The 25,614-nt window shown below is 37.1% G+C and overlaps 1 protein-coding gene across 1 annotated transcript in view; it reads left to right on the top strand.

Annotated features, from left to right (window-relative positions):
• USH2A (usherin) overlaps positions 1 to 25,614 on the top strand; it is a 576,091-nt gene that overhangs the window by 125,136 nt on the left and 425,341 nt on the right. Inside the window, 2 exon segments of the mRNA XM_039883360.1 lie at positions 11,083 to 11,278; positions 14,749 to 15,390. Of these exon segments, the coding sequence (XP_039739294.1) occupies positions 11,083 to 11,278; positions 14,749 to 15,390 (838 nt within the window).

The following is a 25,614-nucleotide window of genomic DNA, read 5'->3' as shown; positions in this document are numbered from 1 at the left end:
GCAAGTGATGACCGCCGTCTGGGTGCTCCCAGACAAGGGGGCACGCGAAGAGAGCAGTATTACATCGAGGGTGCTTAGGGGTCATAGATTTTGAAGGCAATTAACAGAATATGAATATTTTAAGAGTTTTGGCAAGAGCAGCCAAAACAGGATATAGATATATGATAGGTAAGATAGATGGACTGAAATGGAATTATGCTATATCACATATATGATATATGTTATAGACAAATGTATGATATCAGTATAGTGAGTTTGTTTTAAAAACTAGTCAGCACACTGTCGCGCCCCTTTGTGCTTTTTGATGATATGGATTTATTCAGAGCAGAACGTAGCCAACCTCCTTCTTCCATGGCCCACCAGACCAGTGTGCCGATCACTTCCCAAGTCATGTGCACTCCCAATCGGTGGCAAAGGCACAAGGCTCCCCTGTTCGTCAGGCCTGGGGGATGTTTAAGCTCATGGGCTGAGGGACTGGTCTCCACCTTAGTCTGCTCCCGTGTGGTTTTAGTACCTTGCATGGGAGTGCCGCATTTTGAAATGTGTAGGACAGATTGGCAGGCGGATGACATATTGCTAAAAATGTAGGAGGACAGAAACTTGTCAGTAAGATTCTCATCCATGCCATTTGTTTCGCACTCGCCATGTGCAAAGACTGATGCAAACATTTTTAGTCAGTTAATTCAGCCCTTACTAAAGGTGTGAAGTAGTTACTAGTTTAACCATTGCGGAATTAAGGAGACCGAGCCTCAGAGAAATTAGGTAACTCCTCCAAGATCACACCACTGATACCAAGGAATAGCAGAAATTCTAAACTTGTATTGTTTCCAGAGCCCAAGGCAAACTTGTGGGTAGAGATGCTTGGTCCTACTTAAACATAGAGTCCACAGCAGGTTGCTAAACGAGATGTTCACACACACCGTCCTAAGGTAGGATGGAAGCTTGTCCGTTTGCCTTGGGATCATTATAGTAAGTCCTGTGAATTTAATCCTAACTGTTAAAAAATTCCTAAATATTTAGGAAATAACAATGTGCATATAATTTAGTAGCCAATTAATGTCTTGTAATCAGTACAATCCTCATGGAGATTCGAGTGGTGCCGACGAGTTCAGGTAGCCCCCTTAGCACTTAATGCATACCAGGGATTCAGCTCATTATCTCACACATACGCTAATTTAACTATTTTCTGGTGGCACTTTTTAAAAGCCTGATTTTAGTTTCCTTATCTCATATGGGCATCTTCCTCTCTTAAGAATATCCAGAATTTGTATTTTTCCTGGATCAGCAAACTAACACAATAGTAAGCAAACATTCTATTGTAGGAGTTCATAGCAACTTCGATTGATTTTACCAAAATGAAACAAAGACGTTTAAACCAAACGAGTTAACTTTCCTAAAAGCGTATTTCTATACATTAACTTCGATGTGGAAAATGCATTTATTTATGTTGGAACTGTTTTTAAAATGCTACTGTGAGTTCTTTCATTTTGATAAAGTTAAAACATACTCTTTTTATTAATTTTGCAGCAAATTACAGCAAGATCACACCATATTGTGCCATTCACATGACATTTATGAAATGATCCAATTTACCATGGCGACATATATTACATGCATTTTCTTTTTACAAGTTATAGTTTATAATCTGAGCGAAATAGAACTAAACCACTACCACCCCCCAAAAAGGGATGACGCAATAAGAAATTATACCCCTTTGAGAGCTAGCATATAATTATAGTGCTTTTCTTCAAACCGCTCGAGTACGTAGCATTGCTGGGAACGGTGTGTGTGGGAAACATCTTCACACTCTTTCTGTCTTGAACACTCAAAAGACTGAGAAAAATGGTCTTTCGTTCCTACCATTGCTTTGTTGGAGCATGCTTCAAAATGTCACCTTTTTGCACACTCCTTAGAAATTATAGTGGGGAAATTTGGAAAGCAGTTTCTCAGAAATGCCTTTTGGAGAGAGAGGGGACTACAAAAGTACACCAGCCTGACAAATGACGGGCATTGTAGAATGGAAAAGAAAAGACATCTTGGTTTTACACCAAGTAGAAGCTTTTCTTCTACAATGACTTTTTTCGACAGCTGAGCAAAATGATAAACAGCAGTATCACAAAACACTTAAATAGAAACAAGTATTATGATGTACATTATTCACCCAGCATTCTCCAATTCATGACATTTATATGTGGCAGAAACTACTGCAGATTCATTTATTTATTTTTGAAGTGAAATGACTGCTTTACAAAGGTAGCCTGTTACATTAATATGGACTTTTCTTCTCTAGAGAGGAAGAAGCATAAGGAAAGAAATCATTGTATCTATACTAGAAATATATAATAATTCTTAGGGTCCACACCTTAGGGCTGAGCAAGCTTCTTAGCAGAGAGAATATACTGTCCATAGATGATCGATGATAGATAGAGATAGATAGATACATACATACATTCATATGTTACGATAAATATGTATTCTTTTAGAAGCACCAGTAGTGCTACAAATAATTAGATATTTCACAAAAGCTTTTTTAAAAGGAATTCTAAAACCATTTTATTTCTAGAATTAACATTCACATGCTGAGTAGTATAATTACTCCAATATTAGTTCAGAAACACTGTTTATTTGATACACAAAGATAGAACTATCAATAATTTGAAGAGATGCATGACAGGAAAAAATCAGTAAGACAAAATTTCTAGGAATTGACTTACTGCAATGACAGTATAGGTAGCAAGTACTTAAACACTAATTCTTAAATATTTGTGTTTATAAGAACCATGATGTTCGTTTATTTTGTTTTTAGGATTTCGCATGTAAGTGAAAGCATGTGGTATTTGTCTTTGTCTATCTGACTTATTTCACTTAGCATCATACCCTCTAGGTCCATCCATGTTGTCGCAAATGGTAAGATTTTATTCTTTTATATGGCTGCGGAATATTTCATTGCGTACCTGCACCACATCTTCTTTAACCAGTTGTCTGCTGATGGGTGTTGAGGCTGCTTCTGTAACAAGGCTAGTGCACAAGCCCACTCGCTAGTCTTAACTTGTCCAAAATAATCCCCCAACCTCCTTCTCGCCCATCTTTCTCTTATAAAACAGTACTACTGTTTTAAATGTTTATTATTAAATGCTTTCAGACTTTAAAGAAAAAAAAAAGAGCAAAAACAAAGAACCTAGGTGAAAGGAAATAATTTCTTAAAAGACTAAAAATTAGACAAACTAGAAATGGGACAATAAGTAGTGAAATTAAACAAACTCAATAGTTGGTTCTTTGAAAAGATTAATAAAATTGAGAAAACGCAAATTGCTAACATCCGAAATTTTAAAAAGGGACATCGCAGCATATTCTACAAACCTCTAAAAGATAATAATACAGTATTCTGAATTATTTTCTCCTAAGAAATTTGACATCCTAAATGAAATGGACAATTTAACACAGAACTAACACAAGAAAAAGCAGAACATTAATACAAACCTAACATAAGAAAAAATAGAAAATCTGAATAACTCTATGTAAATCAAAGACATTGAATTTGTAATCAAAATATAAATTTCAACAAGGAAAATTTCAGGCCCAGAGGACTTAACTGGTGAATTCTTTAATAACATAAATATATCACATCCATCCTATGTAGACTCTTAGAAAACTGGGGAGCATGGACTTCCAAACTTGTTTGGTCATGGCTCTATAATCTTAATATCATAAACTGACTTTTTTTTTAAAGTCCATTTGGATTTTTTACATAAATATATGTACTATAACTTAATATATTAGCAAATCAAATTCTGTAGTATGTGGTAATGCACCATGACAGTCTGTCCTTCCTATAGAAAGGACAGACCCCTGAGGTAGGGTATTAATGTTACATGAGGCTAGAGAGGCGCATGGAGGCCATGTTGTGGGAGCCGGACATTGCTAGGCAGGCAATAAAGAGCTGTTGAACGTTGCTGAGCGTGAACGTGACACAGTGGTATACCACGCAGGCAGGAGGCAGCGTGAGCAGTGCATCCCAGAGGGGAGAAGTAGTGTGTCACAAGGGTTGTTTAGAATCACTAGTACTTGGTGATACTAAAAAGGAAAGCAATGTTTATATGATTTTAACTTGTTTACAGAAAGTACATCCTCTTAACTTTCTGCACTCAGTGTTTTCCTCTCTATCTCACCTTTACGATGCTCCAGAATTATCATCAGAATTGGCGTGGATGAAAATTAATATGATAGTTTATTAGATGTATTAGGGACGAGGACTAGACCATAAAAACCATTCTCTGTGAGTTGCTGGGTAATGATGGCTACTCTAAAGGGAGACGTGGTAGAAACTCAGAGATATTGCTCATGTAATATGACCTTACACGACTCACTGGGTACCTACCATATCCTTGCATGTCATCAGACATTTGTTGAGTAACAGTTTGAATGAATGAGTTTCTCAACAGAGAAGAATAGGAGTTAAAGAATTTCTATTAAAAAAAGTCTACAGTCATGTCTATAAAAGAAAAGAATATTCTCAGGAATGTTCTCATTGATCAATAGATTTTTGCCCTCATTTGTATTTCTTTTCTGTTCAAACAAAACCCACCAAATCAAATTTAATTTCCAGGGTAGAGTTCCTGTTCTTAAGATTTTGAATTTGCTTTTCAAATTCTTATTTTGTTTGGCATCATCAATATTATCTCACTGGCTTTTAATGAGTTCTCTGAGAAGATGTAATCTATAGAACATTAGATCATCTCTGCAACCAGGTAAATGAGTATTTAGGAAGATGTATATTTATATTGTTTTGAAAATGCATCTTTAAATTACTTAAATTTGGTGTCGATTACATAGAGAAGCTCTAATAAATATTGACGATGCTGACTTAATTTATTAATCTTTAAATCATGTTTCATATTTTCTTTAAACACAGAAGTGCTTTTTTCACATACACAAAAGTGATGTAAGAATTATTCGATGCCTTGAATTCACTCTGATAGAATTCCATCTTTTAATTTAGAAGGTAGTTGAGAAATAATTATTGCAGAATCTTACTCTTTTATCTTCTACCATTATCCCTGCCAAATTCAGTTTCAACTGTCACACATTTGACTGTGTATATCCACCATCACTACAAGTCGGGGATGGCAGACTTTTGAAGGATAGTCCAAAATGGAGAAGTCCTGCGTGTGTTCATAGGGCAATACATAGCACCCATTAGCGAGCGTCAGTGCTAATTCTCAAAATAATAACTGGACTGTGTGGCTTCCACTGATCTTCCACTGTGCATCCAGCTCCTCAGAGAGACTGGCCGGCCTTCACCTTCCGTGGGTCTGCCTGTTGCTATTACATTTGCAGCTTATCACAAGCAGGGTGAATTTAGAATAGTGATTTTGAGCATGCACTCGGGAATTAGGCCATTTACTGTCTGGCACTCAATAAGTAACTTGATCTTTCGTAGGTTTGGTTTCTTCGGTAAAATGAAGCATCATGCATTTCACAAATGGTGAAATGACTAAAACTTTGGCTATTGTGGAGCTTACGTTGTAATGTGGTTTGTAATGTGGCTTCTTCCTTCTGTTGTTTCTTTTGTCCCTGTTTTTCATGTTGGAAATTTTGCACAAACATCTGATGAATCTTTGTTGCCTATTCTATTCTGTAAGAAATGATAAAACACTCCCAAATGGGACTTCCCTCTTGAATGCATGAACAGCAAGAGAGACCAGAAGTCATAGTCCCAGATGTCAGTGTAGAGATTTTATCTCTGTAGTTTTTCTCTGCCATAAAAGTTTCCTTTTATGGAAAATAAGTCTGTCTCTTGGCTGTCTCCAGAAGCAGTATGGAAGAAGGGGAATGGTGGCAGGGGATAAGATGTCCCTTAGTCTATAGACTTTCACTTAATGCTCCAATATCTGCCCTATACCTTAGACTCTCATCGATGGTTAATGGCCTAATACAATAGAGCAGGTTAGTTTTAATTTTTCTTGACAATAGGACTGGTGGTAGCATGCAGTAGGAGTAGTTCGCCTGGCTGTGTAGGGTTGAAATGGGGACCTGGAAATCGAGATACTTGCTGTGTAGAATTCCTATAACTCACAATTCTCAACCTCGCCACTACTGGTATTTTGGGCTGGAAAATTCCTTGCTGCGGGAGGCTGTCCTGTCCATTGCAGGGTGTTGAGCAGCATCCTTAACATCTACCCACCAGAAGCTGGCAGCATCCCTTCCCCAGCTGAAACCACGAAAATCGTCTCTAGCCACTGCTAAATGTCTTCTCGGGGGAAAAATAACCCTCAGTAGAGAATCGTTGTTCTAACTTCAGGCCTATATCCTACTTCTTTAAGCATTTTGTGGCCTGTAAATCTTACGACTTTCTGATGTTCCGTAGGAAGATATTAGTTCTCTTGTTTTAAGAATCCAACTCAGCTGGCCCCCATCCATATTGTAGCTTCTCTGATTCATTAAGATGTTGTGTACATTCACTTATAATTCTTTCTTCCAATTTCTTTGAAATTTTGTGTGAAATTTATTCCCTATTGTTTTCTCTACTGGTCTCATTAAATTTATGGGTTATACTTTTTTTTTCTCTCTATTATATGTGAGGTATGAGGAAAAAGAGGAAATAGGCGCATGCTTAATCATCCAAATTTTACCAAAAATCTTATTTTTGAAGACTCGTTTTTAAATGTATATTTTTCTAACAATGGCCGGACAGTCAATACTTACATACTTTTCTCTAAGTAAAAAAAGAACTTTATTGTGATTTCCCCTCCTTTTTCTGCCCTTCTATCTCTCATGCATCAAACTTGTCTTAATTTTATTAACCTCTGGATGAACCATTTATAGCAAGGTCAGGCTTTGTCAGGGAGCAGAATGTGTACAGTATGCTTATCACTTATGTCTGTTTTCCTGGACACGGAGTGTTTATCACCACCAGACATACCTAAGGGTCTGCATGACCACAGTTTAATCTATTGTATTTGATAGCCATGCCTCATAGAAGTCACCTAGCTTGTGACAGAATCTTGTTTCTTTCTTTTTTTTTTAAATTGCAATAAGAACACTTAACACGAGACATACCCTTTCAACCAAATTTTAAGAGCACAGTAAGTGTTGTTATCTATAGCAGATCTCTAGAACTTTTTTTGTCTTGCATAACTGAAATTTTATCCCGATTGCACAGGAACTCCCTGTTTACCCCTGTCCCCAGCCCCTGGCAACCACCCCTCTACGCTGTTTACATGAGTTAGACTATTTTAGATATCTCACATAAGTAAAATCATGAAGAGTTTGTCCTTCTGTGACTGGCTTATTTCACTTAGTGTGAGAATCTCAGGTTTCAATGAAGAGTTATCTAATAAAGAGACCATTGATTTAAATTCTTATTTGAGTAGTTACTAAATGAACACTAATCCCTCTTGTCCTTTCCTTTCCTCTCAGTCACATACACAGCCACAGAATGTTTCCAAATTCTATTCATGGGGCTGTTGCTTAGGCTTCCAGATATCTCAGAATGCATTGTTCTTCTGTTAATTCATCTAAATTATGCCCGTTTCAGAGTTTGTCTTTAAGAAAAAGTTGTGCTGATGGAGTGGTAGAAGATTCAGGACTCTGATTTTGGCTGCTTTGAACAGTCAAGGGATGACATGCAGTTTTGGATCTATGTGGTTCCTTTTGGTGGTATAATAAGCAAGTATGTCTGGCAAACTTCTTTGGATCTGTATCTGATTCAAGTTCAGAGCTGACAGCTTGTGCTAAATGTTTACCAATGCAACTCCATGTATGATGCAACTCATGAAAATTCACTTTGGATTTTGTCATCTTGTAAACTCAGTTTATAGTTGTTTTGTGAGGTTAAAAATTGAGACTTCTACTTTCAAGCAAACAGAGCAATAGAAATTGATTTACCCTTCCACCTAAAATAACCCAAATATGGACAAACTATATTAAACAATGGTTTGCAAGACACTGGGCATCACTGCAGACAGTGTCCAAGAGTGACAGGAAGCAAATTAAATAGGTCCTACATTTGCCCTGTATTGCCGCCTTGAGAGAGTATCCAGGCCAAGGTACAGGGAAGGAGAACCCAGACGAAGCCCAGGGGATTCTCTGAGTTGAGACAGAGCTGAGAGTTTGGAGAGTCCAAAGTGGCTGAAGTTTGCAGAGAGAGCAGCACAGAAGGAAAATTCCAGAGATGCACAGAGCGTCTTCCTTGAGTATTCAGCTGACTGTCGATCGTTGCAGGTGTGTGAGAATGGCGAAGGAGCAGACTGAAAGGATTAAGGACGATGGTGTTTAACTCTCGTGCAAGGCTGGGGATAGTACCTGTTTCTACCAGTTTACAAGGCGGTCTCAGCAAGAGGGAATGGATGCCACATTTGTAAGCATTTCAAGCCTTTGCTTGCATCATTTTGCTGACATCCTGTTGGACAAAGAAAATTAGTAAGTCAGCCTAGGGTTAGTACAGAAGTAGCCTACCAAAAAGCATGGAAATGGAAAAGGTGTTGCACTCGACTTTTTGGAAGTGTGTTTGTAAAAGAAGGGGACTCACCTGTCTTTCTTCCTAGTTGGTGGACAGGGATCGAACTTAGAGTGCATTTATATACCCTCACATAAAATGAAGAGAATCTGCAGCTGAGTTGTATAGAAGTAAAGTTGTATTTTCAGGTGAATTTTGAGAAACTGATTAAAAGACGATCATTATATAAAACTATAAAGCCTTTTGTCGCTTAAATATAACCCACGTTTTAAGGTATAGTTACTATAGAGAAAGTCTAATTTGTAGGCATTGTAAAATTGATTATTTGCAGCAGAATTTCTCACGTAGAGAGTTTTGTTTGATCTTGTTGAACAGAAAGTCCTTCGGCGTGACTGCGGTGTTGTACAAATCAAGGCAGTAGTGGATGCTTCGAGAGAAGTTCCGAGTGAAAGGCGAGGGGGGTGTAAAAAGGAAAAGGAGACATGCGTTAGGGAGCAGTGAGGAGTAGAGCGAGGAAATGGGGGCTGAGCGGCGTGCAGAAACCTCTGAAAATCTCCACTTGTGGGGAAAGGAAAAAGACATTATCAGTTGCAGAGTAAAGCTCTCGTTCTGCTTTTGCCCCATAACTTTAGTAACTATTCGTTTTTATTAATAATTTAACAAGAACTCGTTTTCTTGAAATCGAGACATTGGCCAACTTTCACCTCTAGGGTGATGCAGGGCTCAGCTCTCCCATGGCAAAAAGATTCCGAAGTGGAAGAAGCAGAAATTAGAGTCAGCGGGACCATGAGAATATCAATGAACATAGAATGCTTATAAGCTCAAGGAGCCCTTCTGTCTTGCTCCAGGAATAGAATGAGGGCTACAGGCAGCCTTATCTAGATTTCAAGAGGCAAGAAAGCCCCAGGCGGTATATACATTACATTTAAATAAGAATATAACAAAATACAGAGAAGATCACGTTTTGCCACAGAATGTACTTTTATTTCTCTTTCCCTTTTTCACTCTTTTTTGCTCTTAATCTTTGAAAGAGTTTTCTTTAGATGTGGGGTGTATATAAGGTTATTCTTTGACAAATATAATGCACGTCCAGTCTTCGAAGATGTTTGCCATCTGTTTAAAGAACGAGACTGATACAACAGCAAAAAATAAGGGCTCAGTTTTAGGGTGATAGACGTGAAGTGTTACGATGTTCATGGCTATATGTAACACATACCCACCAATAAACGCCATGTACTTTTGCAAACCAAATTAAATCCCAGTCTGGTTTCCACGGGACTGAATGAGACAGAGCCGGGACACAGCCAGGCACAAGCAGGCAGCTCACAGTCCTTGCATATCTTTCTGGACCTACATGCATCTCCAGTGTTGAGGTTCATTATTATCTGCAACCATATCCGGTGCATATATAAAGCTTTATTTTTGAGAGTTTTAGACAATTTTATGTCAATTATTTTATCCTGAAATAATGACCCCAGGGAGTCTCTATTTCTCAGATGAGGAGAAAGGAAACAATGATAGATTTATAAAAATTCTCTACATCTTCGTAACTGAATCCTCATATCGTGTGGTTGTTTTGAATAACCTCAAGATTAAAGGTAAATCACACCGTGTCTTTTCCCAAGTACCACAGGTACTGCCCTGCTTCAAAGTGTGCAGAACCAGATTCAGTCCAAGAGAAAGGAAAGCAGGGGGAGAAATGCCAGGGACTTGATGAGATGTCTAAACCGCATCTCTTGTGAAAGTCATAAGTTACCGAATTTCTCATATTTATTTCACATTTTATAGTACATGTTCCTTTATGAGAAGTGTTAGCTCTTTAGTTCTTTCTTCAACCAACATTGTATTATCTATGTATATAGTAGGTGCATATTATATATTTTATATATTTTCATTCTCAAAAAGCATCTTGAAGAAGAAGATTACTTATTTTTTAGCTATTTTGCTTGACAATGCTCTGAAACATGTAACTTTTTTTGCATTTTTTTAACCACAATGTGCATCGGCTAAATATTCTTAATGTGATTAAGTCGTGCTACAAATGAACCATAAATATGCTGAAATATTCTTAAAAGCAGGATTGTGCAAAAAAAAATGTAATCAGGGTCAATATCAACGGGCCTAAAAGGATGCTATTAACAAAGACCTTTATTGTACACATTGTTAAAAGCTTGGTGGGATAATATTATTATAGAAAGAGTCTTCCTTAAATTAAGCACCTGGTATGTATAAAACGAGTTTGGATGAAAAAGACAGTAAATGAGGGGAAAGAAAAACAGAGAGGTCAAGTTGGAAAGACTAAATTAATTGCTGTCTCTTTTCTATTTTCAGTCTCCACATGACTATTTTGATTATAAAGAAATGGTGCTTAATGCTTAATCCCACATTTTCCTTTTAGTCATATACTACTGGCTTCTCTGGGGGTTATTTTCATTCAGTTCTATATATTCACCCTGCTGAAGCTTCCTATGTTTTTGTGTCAGGAGGAAAAAATACCTTATTACCTTCTTGTCTGTTTAACATTTAAAGTTTTTTTCTCCCTCCCTCCCTGTCTTGTACCTAATGAGCAAATTATCTAAAAATAGATACGTTCATCATTCTACAAAATGTTGTATCTTCTCTAGATTGGAGGCCAGTGTAATTGTAAGAGACACGTTTCTGGCAGACAGTGCAATCAGTGCCAGAATGGATTCTACAAGCTACAGGAGTTGGATCCTGATGGCTGTACTCCTTGCAACTGCAATACCTCTGGGACGGTGGATGGAGATATTACCTGTCACCCGAATTCAGGCCAGTGCAAGTGCAAAGCAAATGTTATTGGTATGTGTAATGCAGAAGTTTACAGTCACATCTCTATTACCATCTGGAATAAAATTCTCTGTTTGATTTCTTAACTGAAGAGTAAAGCAAATTTCCGGACTCAAGGCAGACTGGAAAAGAAAAAACAATTTGGAAGAAATTAACTATCTAAAAATGATTAAATTAATACTTCCATCAAACTTCAGCTTGAAGCTTAGTTTAATCAACCCTTTAGAAGTTTCTTTAGTCTGTAGCTGCATTAGTTCACACAGTCCCATACTAATAAGTCATAGAAAAATATAATTTGCTTACTGCATAGATGTTTCTTTAGAAAATTAGCACTTTTTCAAAATGTTTTGTACTTAATGAGTTCTAAGCAAATCATTTCCATGCTAGTTTTCTTAATAGACTAAAATAAATGGATTTTTTCAAAATATTCTGTGCTACAGGGTCCTTTGTGATAAATCTTTCCATTTTTTTCTATTATATTTCTTTGAACTGTTCCTATGAAATGCAAAATAAGTCAACATAATTCTACAGATCATGTATATTGCTAGGGTTAGTTATAAAAGGCCACATAATTTTAATTTTGTAATTCAGTACCAAGTTGATTATAATAAACAGCTACCTTCAGTGTTATTTATCATTTTTTTATATAAGACGTGCTTTTTTGTTTGTTACTCCCACAGGTATTTTTCAGAAATTAGATTTGATTATAGCAATTTATTACATCCAACATTTTTGAGGGGAACCACAGCCACATAAGGACAAAATTTATCAAGTGCCCAAAATGCACTATGTACATAATGCACTTTGAAATTTTGATATATGAGAATATTATGAGAGGAAAGTTTCCTGATGAAGTGACTCTTGTAACTGAACACGTCGTGGTTCACGCAGGAAGTTTGAAAAAGACCTTTACCTTTCTATTGTCATTCAGGACACCAAGTCTCCCATGGCCTTTCTACCATTGACCTCAACCTCATAACAAAACCATGCCTGGCAGTCTTCACGCACACACACACCCCCGCACACATGCACACACGCACACGCACAAATGCATACACGCACAAATGCATACACGCATATATTCATACATATGAATGTGTTATGCTAAATAATTTCTTTTCTGTACTATAACACTAAAACCTATTCTTTATCTTTTATATGTATATTGATATATAGACATCATTTTATTTAGCTAGACGAGCATTTCATTTTAATTTAATAAAAAAGAATATGGGCATTCTTAATGGTTAGTACACAAGATTTCTCTGGTTTAAAGAAAGATTGCATCAAAATCTATAACATAACTTGCATTTCAAACATACAAAAACTCAACTTTTCAGAAAAAGAGCATCACTAACTTGTACATAGAAGCACATTTTTGCATGTGTTATCTGTGATGCTGAATGAATTCTAAGTCCTTGAATTCATTCTATATGACATCCTTTGTACTTTAGTATGAGATATATTTTAAATTCAAAATAAGAAAACAAAGTTTAACAAAATGCCTTTACATACAATGAGGTAGTAGCTTCTCTGTGTATCAGTGGAATCTTGTGATGGTAGGACTCCAGAGCTTAAGGAAGAACAAAATATCAAAACTTACCATTAACTTAGAATTTGTTATGACCTCCCTGCCATTTACCTATTTTACCTATTAGTTTTCTGCAGGAAAATACAAATAAATAAATAAATAGATAGATAGATAGATAGATAGATAGATAAATAAAATGAAGTCACCATTTTGATATTATTTCTAAAGTTATATCTGCACATGCAGTATTTTTAATCAAAATATAAACTTGGTATGCATAAATATTTATTTTTCTGATGGGATTAGTAAGCAACCTTATGCAATTTTATCTTGTTAATAAGGGAAAAAAAAAAACCCCAGAAAATACAAGTGTGTGTTGTATATGCTTCAGAAAGCAAACTGTTAGAGTTACGAAAACTGTTAAATCTTACTAATGATTCTATCACCAGTAAAATACATTAGCGCCGATAATTTTATTAAAGTAGGTCATTCATCTAGAATAAAAAGGGAGAAGAATGTGAATTAAATGCCAAGTGTGCTAACTCGCCTGTACTTGTTAACACCGAGTGCGATGCCCTGTAGGCCTTCCTGACTATCGTTAGGAATAGATTACCTGTCAGGAATATGTATGGCATATTCAAATAAGCACTGCGCATATTTTTAAAACTGATATGATATGAATCCATGTAGACCAATTTTAATAGTTCAAAATGAGTCATAATTCTTGTTAACAATACAGTTATTTTTAAAATTTGCAGCAGTAGTGGTCCTTTTTTATTTTCCTTATTGAAATTAAATGATATGCCTTAGGTGAGTCATTCATCACTGTTGAAGAATTTGCCTTCCATTGGAGTTCTTGAATTTTTATTCATGTATATATACATATATATTATGCATTTTCTTCTCGTTTAGGAAATACTTTTCTACATATGAGTTCCTGAGTGTGTTTTTGACCGTTATTTTAGGACTGATTTTTTTTTTTTATTGCCATTAAAGCTTGAAATAAATGTTTTCAATTGCTTCAACCCCACATAGTTACTTAAATTCATGGATATGTGAAGGCTAAAGAAAGTGTTTTGCATCACAGCATTTATTATTCAAAATAATTTTTTTAAATTCCTTCGTCTTGTAATATTCTTTATGAAACTAACCCAAGTTATCAGTGGTGTTTTAGGTGATAAAACATTTTTCTCTGTTTGTGAAATGTATATTTGTACTCCTTTAAGTAGAAGCCACATAAACAGCAGAATTTATTTAGTGTTTAAAGAGGTATGTTCTGAATCATACAATATGACAAGCAATGTGATTGCTTTATGAGCCAAGGAGAGCATAATTTATATTAATTGAAAATGATAAAATATAGGAGCATATAAAAGCATTGAAATAAAAATTGTTCTGGATAAGTTTTATTTTTATTAATTACTTAAATGTGTACTATTCAGAAGTAAGTATATATACTGTTATCACAAACATAGTTACCAACTTAACATTTTATTAAATGTTTTTCAGGGATTCTGACTTCTAGGAAAATAACTAATGTGATATGCAATTTTTTTGTACAGCTTTGAAAATGTACTTCACTCTCTACAATACTATTAAGTGAACATACTTTGTTAATAGAAAATCACTAAAAATAATAGTTTGAACATAGTTATTAGTTTTAAAATAAGTTTTAATATTCGTCAGAGAAAAGCTCTTATGTGTAAGAGAAGCAACACTTGCATTAAGCATTTTTCTTTGCATTAAGTAATAAATGAATAAAATTTAAAGCTTCATAAGTGCCATATTCGGAACTGTCATCATATTTCGAGTGTGATTAGCCTTCTATGGCATCGCTTGCGAGAGAACACTCAGCATTTTGTGTCTGCGTCAAATGTTGTGCTTCAGCTATCTGAAAACATAAACAATCATTTTCACACTTTCACCTTTAAAAAAAAAAATTTATCTGTAGGGCTTCGATGTGATCACTGCGATTTTGGATTTAAAGTCCTCCGAAGGGCGAATGCCGATGGATGCGAGCCTTGCCAGTGCCACCTCCACGGCTCGGAGAGCAGCGTCTGCGATCCTCTTTCTGGGCAGTGTGAGTGCAGAAAAGGAGCCAGAGGACTTCAGTGTGACACCTGCAGAGAGCACTTTTACGGGTTAGACATCACCGGCTGCAAGGCCTGTGACTGCGACCCAGCGGGGTCCCTCCCTGGAAGTGTCTGCGATGCCAGGACGGGACTGTGCCGCTGCCGGCCCTACGTTGGAGGGCGACGTTGTGACGAATGTTTGGAGGGATACTTCCATCTACAGCAAAGTAATTCTTCCCTCTGCCTGCCCTGTAACTGTGATGAGACGGGGACGGTAAATGGCTCTCTGCTGTGTGACAAATCAACAGGACAATGTCCTTGCAAATTAGGAGTAACAGGTCTTCATTGTAATCGATGTGAGCTTCACAGGTACAATGTGACCACTGGCGATTTCCAAGGCTGCCGGATGTGTGAGTGTGACTCCTCAGGGACGTTGCCTGGGACCATCTGTGACCCAATCAGTGGCCAGTGCCTATGTTTGCCTAATCGTCAAGGAAGGAGGTGTAACGAGTGTCAACCAGGTAAGAGAGAAATGTGTCACGTTTTCAGTGCATTGTGACTTTTCTTTGTCATCCCCCATCAGGTGATTCCTCTCTGGTACTCAGTCGAGACTGCTAAAATATTTGTCTCTAACATCACAGATGAATTTATTTCATGATGCAACACAGATATAACTGTTTAATTTAGTCAAGATTATGTGGCATATTTTTGTTGCTGTATTTAGGGCGACCCTTTAGATAAGTGCCAGCCAATCAGACGTTTCAGAATTGAGGCTTATATTTAATTTCTCAACTTGAATTCCCACTTTAACAACTGGAAAAAAAAAACAACTAAGAACAGCAAGAATACATTTTATTTTCCAGAGAAAGGAAAACTCGAGTTGATTATCTATACAAAGTCAAATATTCAGATGACGAACTGATTTTCTGAATAAAGCTGACCAAATGTTTTTACTAAATGGGCTATATGTTCTGGCATCATACAGAAACATCTAGAATTATTTTCACATGCCACCAATTTCGCAAAATAAGCTAGTGTTTAGTCCCATTTTGCCCATCTCTCCATCTGTTTCCCAACTGGAAGAAAGATGGACCCTAACTTTGGCTTTCTCTTTGCCTTGGTGGGATTTTAATTAAAATAATACACTTTTCTTTATAATAAATTCATCACAGTGTCACGATAAGTGTAAATATTTATCAGTTGTCTAACAGCTGTACTAATTGTCCTCTCTGCCACAATCAGCTCTGACTTATCTGAGCCTGTGAAAATGACCATGATACAAATTCATGAGTGATTTGCCTGGCAGGTAAGGTTAGGCCTAAAGTTATATTTTACAAGACAAGTAACTCAGCTCAGGAGAATCCAGCCTTACCTTCTGCTTGACATTGGTCAGTATGACAAGGAGATCCAAAAAGACGAGAAGGAATTGAGTAGTTAATTTATTTTGAGATAAAATATCAGAACACGATTTGAACCAGCTTATACATAAAGGGTCTGATATCTGGATGTCCCACAAAACCTATTACGGATCCATGCGGTCAGTACTCAGGAACTAGAAAGCTCCTATTGGTATATATTTATTCATTCATTCCCTTCCTCCCTCCCTCCTACCCCACCCACACCCCCTGCAAAAGGACACTTTTGGCTTCATTTTCTCTTTTAAAACTCGATTATTTCTCAGTGTCTTCAGTTAGACCAACCACTTACAGAGAGCAGGCAGTGTACAAGGAGTCATATCAGTACCGTGGCGATGCAGATTGAAGAAGATAGTCCTTGCTCTGAAGACATGAAAACTCTAACTGGAAATAAGACCACTGTGCGACTATGAAAACAAGAATACTTTAGCTATGATAATTGTTTTCATTGATAGTGATGATCCCTATTCTATGTCCTTGTTAAAAGAGAGGACAACTTGCCATATACACCTTTGCAGAGGAGTTTTGCGGCGTCTTTGTTTAGGCAGGCAAATAACTACTAAGAAATTGCCCTTTTAAACATACAGCACTATACCAGATAAATCTCAAAAGGAAAGGGGCCAGAAGGAGACAGGAGAGATCATAAATGGGGAGAAAAAATTGGGGTATGATTTTCCAGTATTTTAATTTTTTAAATTTGATTTATATTTTTGTCAAAATTTACATGCAGGTGGTTTTAAAAATCAGGTAGAACTTAAAGAATGCACAATAGCCGTCTGCTGTTCCTTCCTTCTTCCAGAAATCTCCCTACCCAGAACCACCACCTACAATGCTTAGATGTTTAATTTTGGCTTGTATTTCAACATTTCTACATGTATTCTTCTATCTCAACCCTTAAAATTTAGGCTGTTCTCCTCCTCCTACAGAAAATGAGTATTTAGCTCATTATACCCATTCCTCAATAATCCTTTTTTTGGTTAAATCAATATTCAGAGATTGTTTTATTAGGACTATTTAAATGTATTTCACAGCTATGCCATATAATATGCTTTGATTATATTTCCTTTCTTGAAAACTTTGCCTTTGCTTCATTTTTGGGGGGATCTCTTAAATACTTCTAGGAATCAAAACTTTCCAACAGAAATCTATCCAAGATCTCTCTTTTTTTTTTTTTTTTTAACTTTTTTCCACTGAATATATCAGTCTGCAGGAGGCTATGAATCCCCGATTTGAGCTGGTCGATCTCTAGTTCTGTTGTACAGTTACCTCCTTGGTCTTGCTTTTTCAACTGTTCTGAGAATTTCCTTCGTGTCTCCTGTGGTGATTTCCCTGTTCATGAATCCTACCTTTTCTTTCCCCTTGTTTTATTTGTGTATTGGGTAAAGCACATGCTCTAGGAGCTTGCGAAAAAGAGTACAGGGAGGGAAGCAATTTTTTTCTTTTTAGAATTTTGAATGTCTGAAATTACCTTTATTTCACACGTATAGCTATTTGAGATGTTACCACTATACAGAATCATTTTCACTCAAATTTATTTCACCATTATCTTCTAGTAATGCCAATCGAATTCTTGTTTCTTTTTTTTCTCTACCTTCTAGAAACTTCTACTATTTCTACATATCTCATTTCAGAAAATATCATGATGATATGTTTTTTGTTAAATAATTTTCCTGGGCACTCAGTGGGTATATAGTTTCGTGTCCTTACATTGAGAATGTCTATAAAATACCTTCATAGCAATATCTAGATTAGGATCTGACCGAGCAACTGGACCCCAGACCTAGCCACATCGACGCACAAAATTACCGAACAGCTTTTCACAGTATCCCTGTGACTTCGTCCCTGCACCTGTTAACCCCAAACTCTCCTCGGTTTGACTTCTCATGAGAGAAGTTATTGTGTTCTCTCAGAATGCCAGCGGGGAACCTGGCTGGGGAGAGGATTAACGACACCTCACCCCTGACTTCAGAAGCTTCTGGGGCCTTTAATTCCAACCGTTTCTTCCCAGAGTTTTGCAGCTTGTATCAGTGAGCTTACTGTGGGCCTCTCCCTGGTCGGTGGCTGCCGTTGGCTGCCATTTCTTCTTCTTTTGTTTTTGTTTTGGGGAATTTCAGAAGGGAAGAATCATTCAATCAATTATGCTTAACTGAACATGTTACCCTAATATTTCCTGGGTTGTGATCTTTTCAGGCCTAATCCTTGCAGTTATATTTTGATTGCTCTCTTTTTCTCACAACCCTTGTCTCTTCTGTCAAAATCAGCCTTACTGGTTTTACCTTCAAATATATCCAGAATCGGGACACTTCTTACCACCCTCACTTATCCATCCTGGTTCCCGCCATTTTATTCTTTTTCTTGGACTATTCGTAAAGCCTCCTAAACTTCCCATTTCTCCTATTTATCCTTTTTCAGTCACTTCTCAACAAGCCCCCAAGGTGCTACTGTCCAAACCTTTGTCAGATGCTGCCGCTCCACCCTTTGCTGGGTTCCTGTCGTCATGAAAGAAACAGCTGATGGGCGTTAACGGCCCACATGGTTCGTTCCATCCTTCATCTCTCTAACCTCATCTCTGCGAGGCTCCAGGTCCTTGTTCCTCTGCAACCCACAAGTCGAATCTGTCCCTCCAGTTGTTCAGAGCTCTGTGCCAGGCACACAGTGTGTACCTGCACAGTGGGGCCTCCACACAGACTTCATGAATTAGGTGAATAATTACATTTAAATACACCTCGTGGCATTCTCTTCTTTTTAGGTAGGGGTCACAGTGAGCACCCCTATAATGACATACACATAGGGGGGACGTGGTGTTTTATCCTGCAGGGGAGGGAAGAAAACTGTAGCTTAAGGACTTGATGTATTTTTTTGACAAAATAAGATATTCTGTACACATATGTGTAGCATATGGAAAGGTCCAAGTGTGTGTGTGGACCTTTTGTGTTGTTTTGTTTCATTTTGGGTCCTGCATTCCTCTGGCTTCAGAAACTATGTTGAATTTTCTGGTTTTATTGTCTATAACTGTGCGATTTACCTGGGGGGGGGGGGGGACAAAACAAAACACCCACATCCTGAAGTATCTTTATCAAAAGCAGGTTTTCAGAGTAGGCAGCTCTGCAGCGGGGATGTTAAAATGCACTGCTGTGATTGCGAGCTTTCATTTTACTTTCAACTCATCCGAGAGGCCAGATCACGTACTGGGATGGATACCAGGCGGACGAGTGTGAGTGGCGGGGTGTGGAGGGCTGACCTCTGAGCCTAAGGACTTCTGCCTACCTTTTTCATCTCTGCTTGTAAATATTATGGGCCCGAACGAGACTGCTGCACATAGATTCTTGTCCCGCTTTTTTAAAAAAAAACCTTATTAAGGAAGGTGCATGTAATGAAACCTCATGTATTATTAACCTAACCTTACTTGGATGTACGAGGAATAGGCTTAATTCAACTAAAATTTATAGGCAATTTGTTAAGGCAGCAGTGCACATTAGAAGGTACATTAGAGCCACATTGGTTTTAATATGCCATTCAATAACTCGAGCAGAGGTTAAAAATGCTGCTTAACCTCCATTAAGTATTTTAAAAATGCTTTAATTTAAAATTATTTGGAGCGTGTGTACATATATGAACGTACACATGCCCACACCAATAAATATAGCACTAAATATGTTTTCTCCGTCTGTTTTTTCAGTGCTAGATGACCTCGAAACATTCAGCAGCAGGCACTTAATCAGAGGCCAGGCCAAGGAAGGCAGGGAAGGATGTCAAGGCATCTCGAGCCAGTGACCCACCCTTGTCCTTGAGAACTAGAAGCAGAGAGGGTTTATTGAGGACTCTGCAGCTTTGGAATAAAATAAAGGCTAATTTATAATGAAAACAGCTTCATATGACATGTTTTGTGCTAACAGGACAATCCCTCATGCATTCCCCTGGCATTTACTTTTGGTTTTGTTTTAGAAGTCATGCAGACTATTAGAAAGTAAAACAAAGTATCTCGTTTCATTAAGAAGCATATTGTATTGGTTAAGTAATGAGCTTGTACGCCAGAATTGCATGCAAGACCCTGTCAATGGAATTGGAACTAGACGGCTGATGTTTTATTAAAAGTCAGTGCATTGGAATTGGGATCCATTTATGCCACATGTCCCAGTGTTTGGTGAAAAAGCTTTCTAGATCAACATGTTTTTCACAGAGAGACCTGAGTCTCAGAATAAGAGCCTCTTCCTTGATAAGCCATCAGAAAAGAATCTTGTCATAGGCAATGTAGACCATAATCTAAGTCACATCTGGAAAAAAAAAGACATTAACAAGTCATTATTTAGACTTTAATTTAGGAAAATCCCACTTTCACAGAAAACTACCTAATAAAATTTGCAATGATGATAATAAATAATATTTACTGTCTATTGTTTGCCAGACCCTGAAATAGAGTTTTATCTGAAAGTCCCATTTGATATGCACAATATTTCCATGATGGAAGGACCAGTATTATTCCCATTTTATAGTATAAAAAATGGATTTCGGTTAAGTGGAAGAGCTATTTAAAATCCAAATCCATCTGAACCCCAGATCTGCACTCTGAGAGTGTGAAACTTTTTTTTTGAATAACTCAGTCACCCACCTCCACCCTCAAACTCAGCTCAAGCCGTGATTCTGGCTTCCTGCCTCTGGTCCTGGCACATATCATCGGTTGTGTAGAATCTGAGTCATAGTTATAAAATGAAAATTAACAGAGTCCTGGGAGAGGCTAGAGTGATCAATTAACACAGAGCTGAATGAAGAGGTGTAAAAATAGACGGATGTCCATGGACTGGGTGGGAGAGTTTTTTGAGATGGTGCGGTGATGTGCAGGCGAGACAATCGCATCCAGCTGATCGCTGTCGAGACTGAGGAAAATGGGAACAAAGAATATAAAATTCTGTGGATTATGGAAACACACATATATGTGTTTTATATTTATATTTATATTTATATTCATCTATAATCTACAAGACATAATCAGAGCTGTCATTATTAATATTCATTGTTGTTATTAGACCTGATTCTTAAAGAATATACTTATGTAGCCCTTTCATGGGTATTCACATAAATAAGAAAACTAGTTTTTTGTTTGTTTGTTTGTTTTTATGAAAGTTGACAAATCCAAATGAATGTTTTCCTTTATATGAGCATGTTATTATATTCTTTGTTCTAAGAACGGAAGACATAGTTTGGGGATGACAATTTGTTTCTGAAACTCTGTTCCAGCTCTTGATGTGGCAAGAATTACATTGACAATTTATTGTTCCTGATTCATATACATTTCCTGCTAGGCCAGGCCACTTACTCTCATGGCTTACAGATTTATGCTTACCATTTTCCTCTTCAGTGTTAAAAAGATCATCTCATATTTTAAAGGGTAAGAGATATCTATCCATTCATCTACACATCCATTCATTTCAGCCATCTATCCATTTCATTCATATATCCATTTTTTCAATAAATATCTATTGAATAAATTACTATGTACCAGGGACTGTGCTGGTATAAGATACACAATCATAAATATATGAAGGCATTATGGTTTAGTAGGGGAAACTGACTCGTACATAAATATAACACAGTGTGATAAGTTGCAATATTGGAAATATACAATATAAAGAAGCGCGAAGTGAACAGATTGATTAATTCTTGAAGGATGCGGGACATGGAAACTCAGTTGAGAAAGTGACTCATGAGCTGAGTTTTAAAACTAAACAGTAGTTGGTAAGGTACTCAATGAGAGTCATAGCAGTTGAGAGGAAGACATAGAAGTAGAGAACTTAAAGTATATCGAAAGTAATTGAAAAAGAGCTTAAATTTATTTTTTTAATAGATATTATGCATTGGGATGAATTACAATAATATTTACGCACTTATTGATATTTGGTCAACTATCAATAATTTCAACCTTATTTTTATATAAAACTGTCAAGTGGAAGAAAATTATTGTTTTAATTTGAAATTAGCATCATCTAGTAACACTTTATTCTGAAAATTTTAATTTGTTAAGAAGAGTTACTAAAATACTCTTTTGTCCCTTGGTATAGGTGAACTGCAAATTCCTCCCTGGACTCTTAATATTATGTCCATTCTCTGGCTTAAGCTGAGTCGTTTCTTCTAAATGGCTCATAATTAGTGCTTAGCCTCAGCTCTGCCCTCCTTTTCTGAATAAGGCCTAGAGGTTAAACTTGTTTTCTTTCTCCCATTCCAAGACCTTGGCAAAGCCTAGTTGTTCATGGTCCTCGGGAGGGACATTGCTAGGAAATGGGCTCTTCTTTTATGCCCGAGACAGGTACTGTGCTGTGCAAATAGCCGCTATAGGAGATCATACCAGCTGCCTTGCTAATAACTTGAACTCTAAGGATTCTGTAAACCTTCTTCTAGATAAAGCAACACTATTTTATGATACCGGTGACTTTTTTGCATTAGCTGCATAACACATTGTTTTTCTACATGAGGCTTGTCTTGCTTGAGACCAGGGGTTAGGTGAACTAAAACTGGGGAAAATAATGAACTTTAGTGGGCCGATTCGTGCCATACATGTGTGAACTCTCAGCACTACATAATGTAAGGTAATAATGTTGTCTTAATGACTCTGCTTAAGTGTGTGGTACAAAATCGTTCACGGAAAGAAATCTCAAAAAAATCAGTTAAAACTTTACAGCCACGGAGATGTGGAACATGAAGTGGAGCTAATGGAAGGAAATCAGAAATGTATTGAGTTAAGGAAAAGAAATTAAGCTTAGTTATCTTTAAGTCACACTCAGGAGTTGAAGCTGGAGGAGAAGGGAAGGGGAAATGTTGTTTTCTATAGTTGGAAGTCATAAGAGGAAGGATAATGCTAGAATTAGGCACATTCAGGTAAGGCGAGAAGTACCATTGAACAAGAAGGTACCTGAGTCATCCTAATTAGAGCTACTTAAAAATAGGACAACTAAAACACTGCTGGGATTTGCCTTTGTAATCATGCCCCTGTGGGGAGGAGGGAAATTAACCCCCAGACAAATTCCAATGTAATCTTTTTCTTGAAGCTCTGCCTCTAGGTCGCAGCCTCCCTACGTGTTTTACTGCCATGTTTGTTCTTCTCTGCTTATATCCGTAATTTTTGTATGGCATTCTTTATTCTCGAAAACTTGGGCAACCCAGTCTTCTGCATCAAAATGTATCTCCCTTATCTTTACAGATTTATCTAATGATTTATTGTAAAAATCATCCCTAATTGTTCTAGAATTCTCTGTGGCTCAAAGCTATTGCAATAAGTCCAAATTAATTCTGCTTCTAAGTATGTGTGCTAATGGGTAATTTATCCAAATTGGAGAGCTGTTAGTACATTCACGATACTATCATCACGAATTTAAGAACCTAGGTACCTTCCCAGGAAAAAAGAGTACATAGAATCACAGCCACAGTGGTCTTGAATCCATAATAGAAGCCTTCTAAATTTGTGCTTGGATCATGTGATGAATCAGGTGCAAGAATATACATTGATTGGCATGACCACACTCTTTCTGGAAACATATATAAGGCAAGTTGCTATCAGTGGATGCAGAGAAGCAAATGACATAATCTAGTTATAAATTACAATAAAAAATGACAGTATTAGCCAGGTCTTTCCAACTGAATGGCGCAGATTTTGAGCTTCTTTTTCATTGAGCTTAATCTTTTTTGTTTTAACTCTCTCTGAAGCTTTCTAGGAGAGCATATGCAGGGCCTAGGAGAAGGAAAGCTAATTGTTGATGGCTATAAAAGAATGGCTTGTTTTCAACTAAAGCCTCAAATGGGTTTTATAGTGTTTCAATTACTTTCGTTTTTCCCCATAGAATAGATAATACAGAATGGATTCACTTTGTGTTTATGTTCTTTCTCTTTCAATATCACTGATATTTTATATACTTAAATTAGCGATCATGACAATTGTCCAATTCATTTTCATTTTCCAGAACTCTATTCATTAGAATCCTTTGCAATTCTTCTCCCTATTGTTTCAATACAATTTCTTGTGACATTATGCTCATGTGTACATATATGTGTATGTTCATATGTATGCACATTACATATAATACACAGACAGACATATCACATAACAACAAGAACCATTTCTCTCTCATTTGAGTGCTCCATCATTCAAATGACTAATGCCTTTCTAATTTTGTAACTGCTGACTTCTACCTTCTGGGTCCAAGAAATTTTAAATAACTTAAAAATATTTTTGAATCATATTTTCATTTCTTTCCTTTTGCTATAAGAAAAAACCAGGGTTTAATAATCTAAATTCTGTTTTTTTTTTTAAGACAGTGTTTGTGGGAATCAATTCTTATTTAAGAATTTGGTACATTTTTGTGAATTCATCCAATATTTATGGAGTGCCTGCTTTGTGACAAGCAATGTACTGGATCCTGGGGAGATAGTGATGAATTAATCAGATGAGGTTCCTGCCTTCATGGGGGTTTCAATCTGGTCGAAATGAGATTAACTATAACTTTCATGAGCACTGTAAAGGAAATAAATGGGTCGCCAAGAAACTGTAATAGACACATCTAAACTGGCCTAGAGTAGGTTCCTCAAGGAAACCGCAAAACCTGATGTGCGTTGGGGTGAGCTATGCAGAAAATGTGGGTCAGAGTCATTTCAGCAGACAGAACTGCCAGGAAGAGTCGTTAGGAATCAAGAGCAGGAGGAGGTGTGAACGGAGCAGACTGAGTAGGTGATGAGCAGCGAACCGAAGCTGGAGAGAGAAGTGGGACCCGATGGAGGATTAAAGGCTATGTTAAGGGTTTGGATATTTTTCCTGAAGGAAATAGGAAGTCATCAAATAATTTTAAATAGAGGAATGGGATGCTGAAACTACCCTCTAAAAAAGATTGTTCCAGCTACACTATGCAGAATAGATTGAAGGGGGACAAAGGGACACCATGAGATGAGACAGCCTCTGTAGTTGAGATGCCCAGGTTCAAATCTGGATTGTGCTGTTTGTTAACTATCATTTTAGGAAAGTTTGTTAACCTTCAGTTTTCGAATCTGTGTAATGGACATAGTGACACTACCTGAATTATTAGCATTGCTGGGAGAACTAAATGAGATAATGATATAAAGCTCTTACCAGAGCCTCTGACCCATAGTGTTAGATATAAAAAGCTTGGTGGTGATTTTAGCTAGGGAGGTGGCCATGGGGATGGAGAGCAGAAGCTTAAAATTCCTAGGACACAATATTTATAGGATTTGGTAAGTAGCCAGATGAAGGAGCAGGGGGAAGTGAAGGACTCAGGAGTTGCCAGTTTTAGCAAAGTACAGGGTGCTCTGTTAAATTTGAATTTCAGATAA

This window comes from Pteropus medius, unplaced genomic scaffold (genome assembly GCF_902729225.1).
Source record: "Pteropus medius unplaced genomic scaffold, Ma_sr-lr_union100, whole genome shotgun sequence".
Lineage (NCBI taxonomy): Eukaryota > Metazoa > Chordata > Mammalia > Chiroptera > Pteropodidae > Pteropus > Pteropus medius.
The sequence above is the reverse complement of the archived record's forward strand: the minus strand, read 5'-3'. Positions and strand labels throughout refer to the sequence as shown.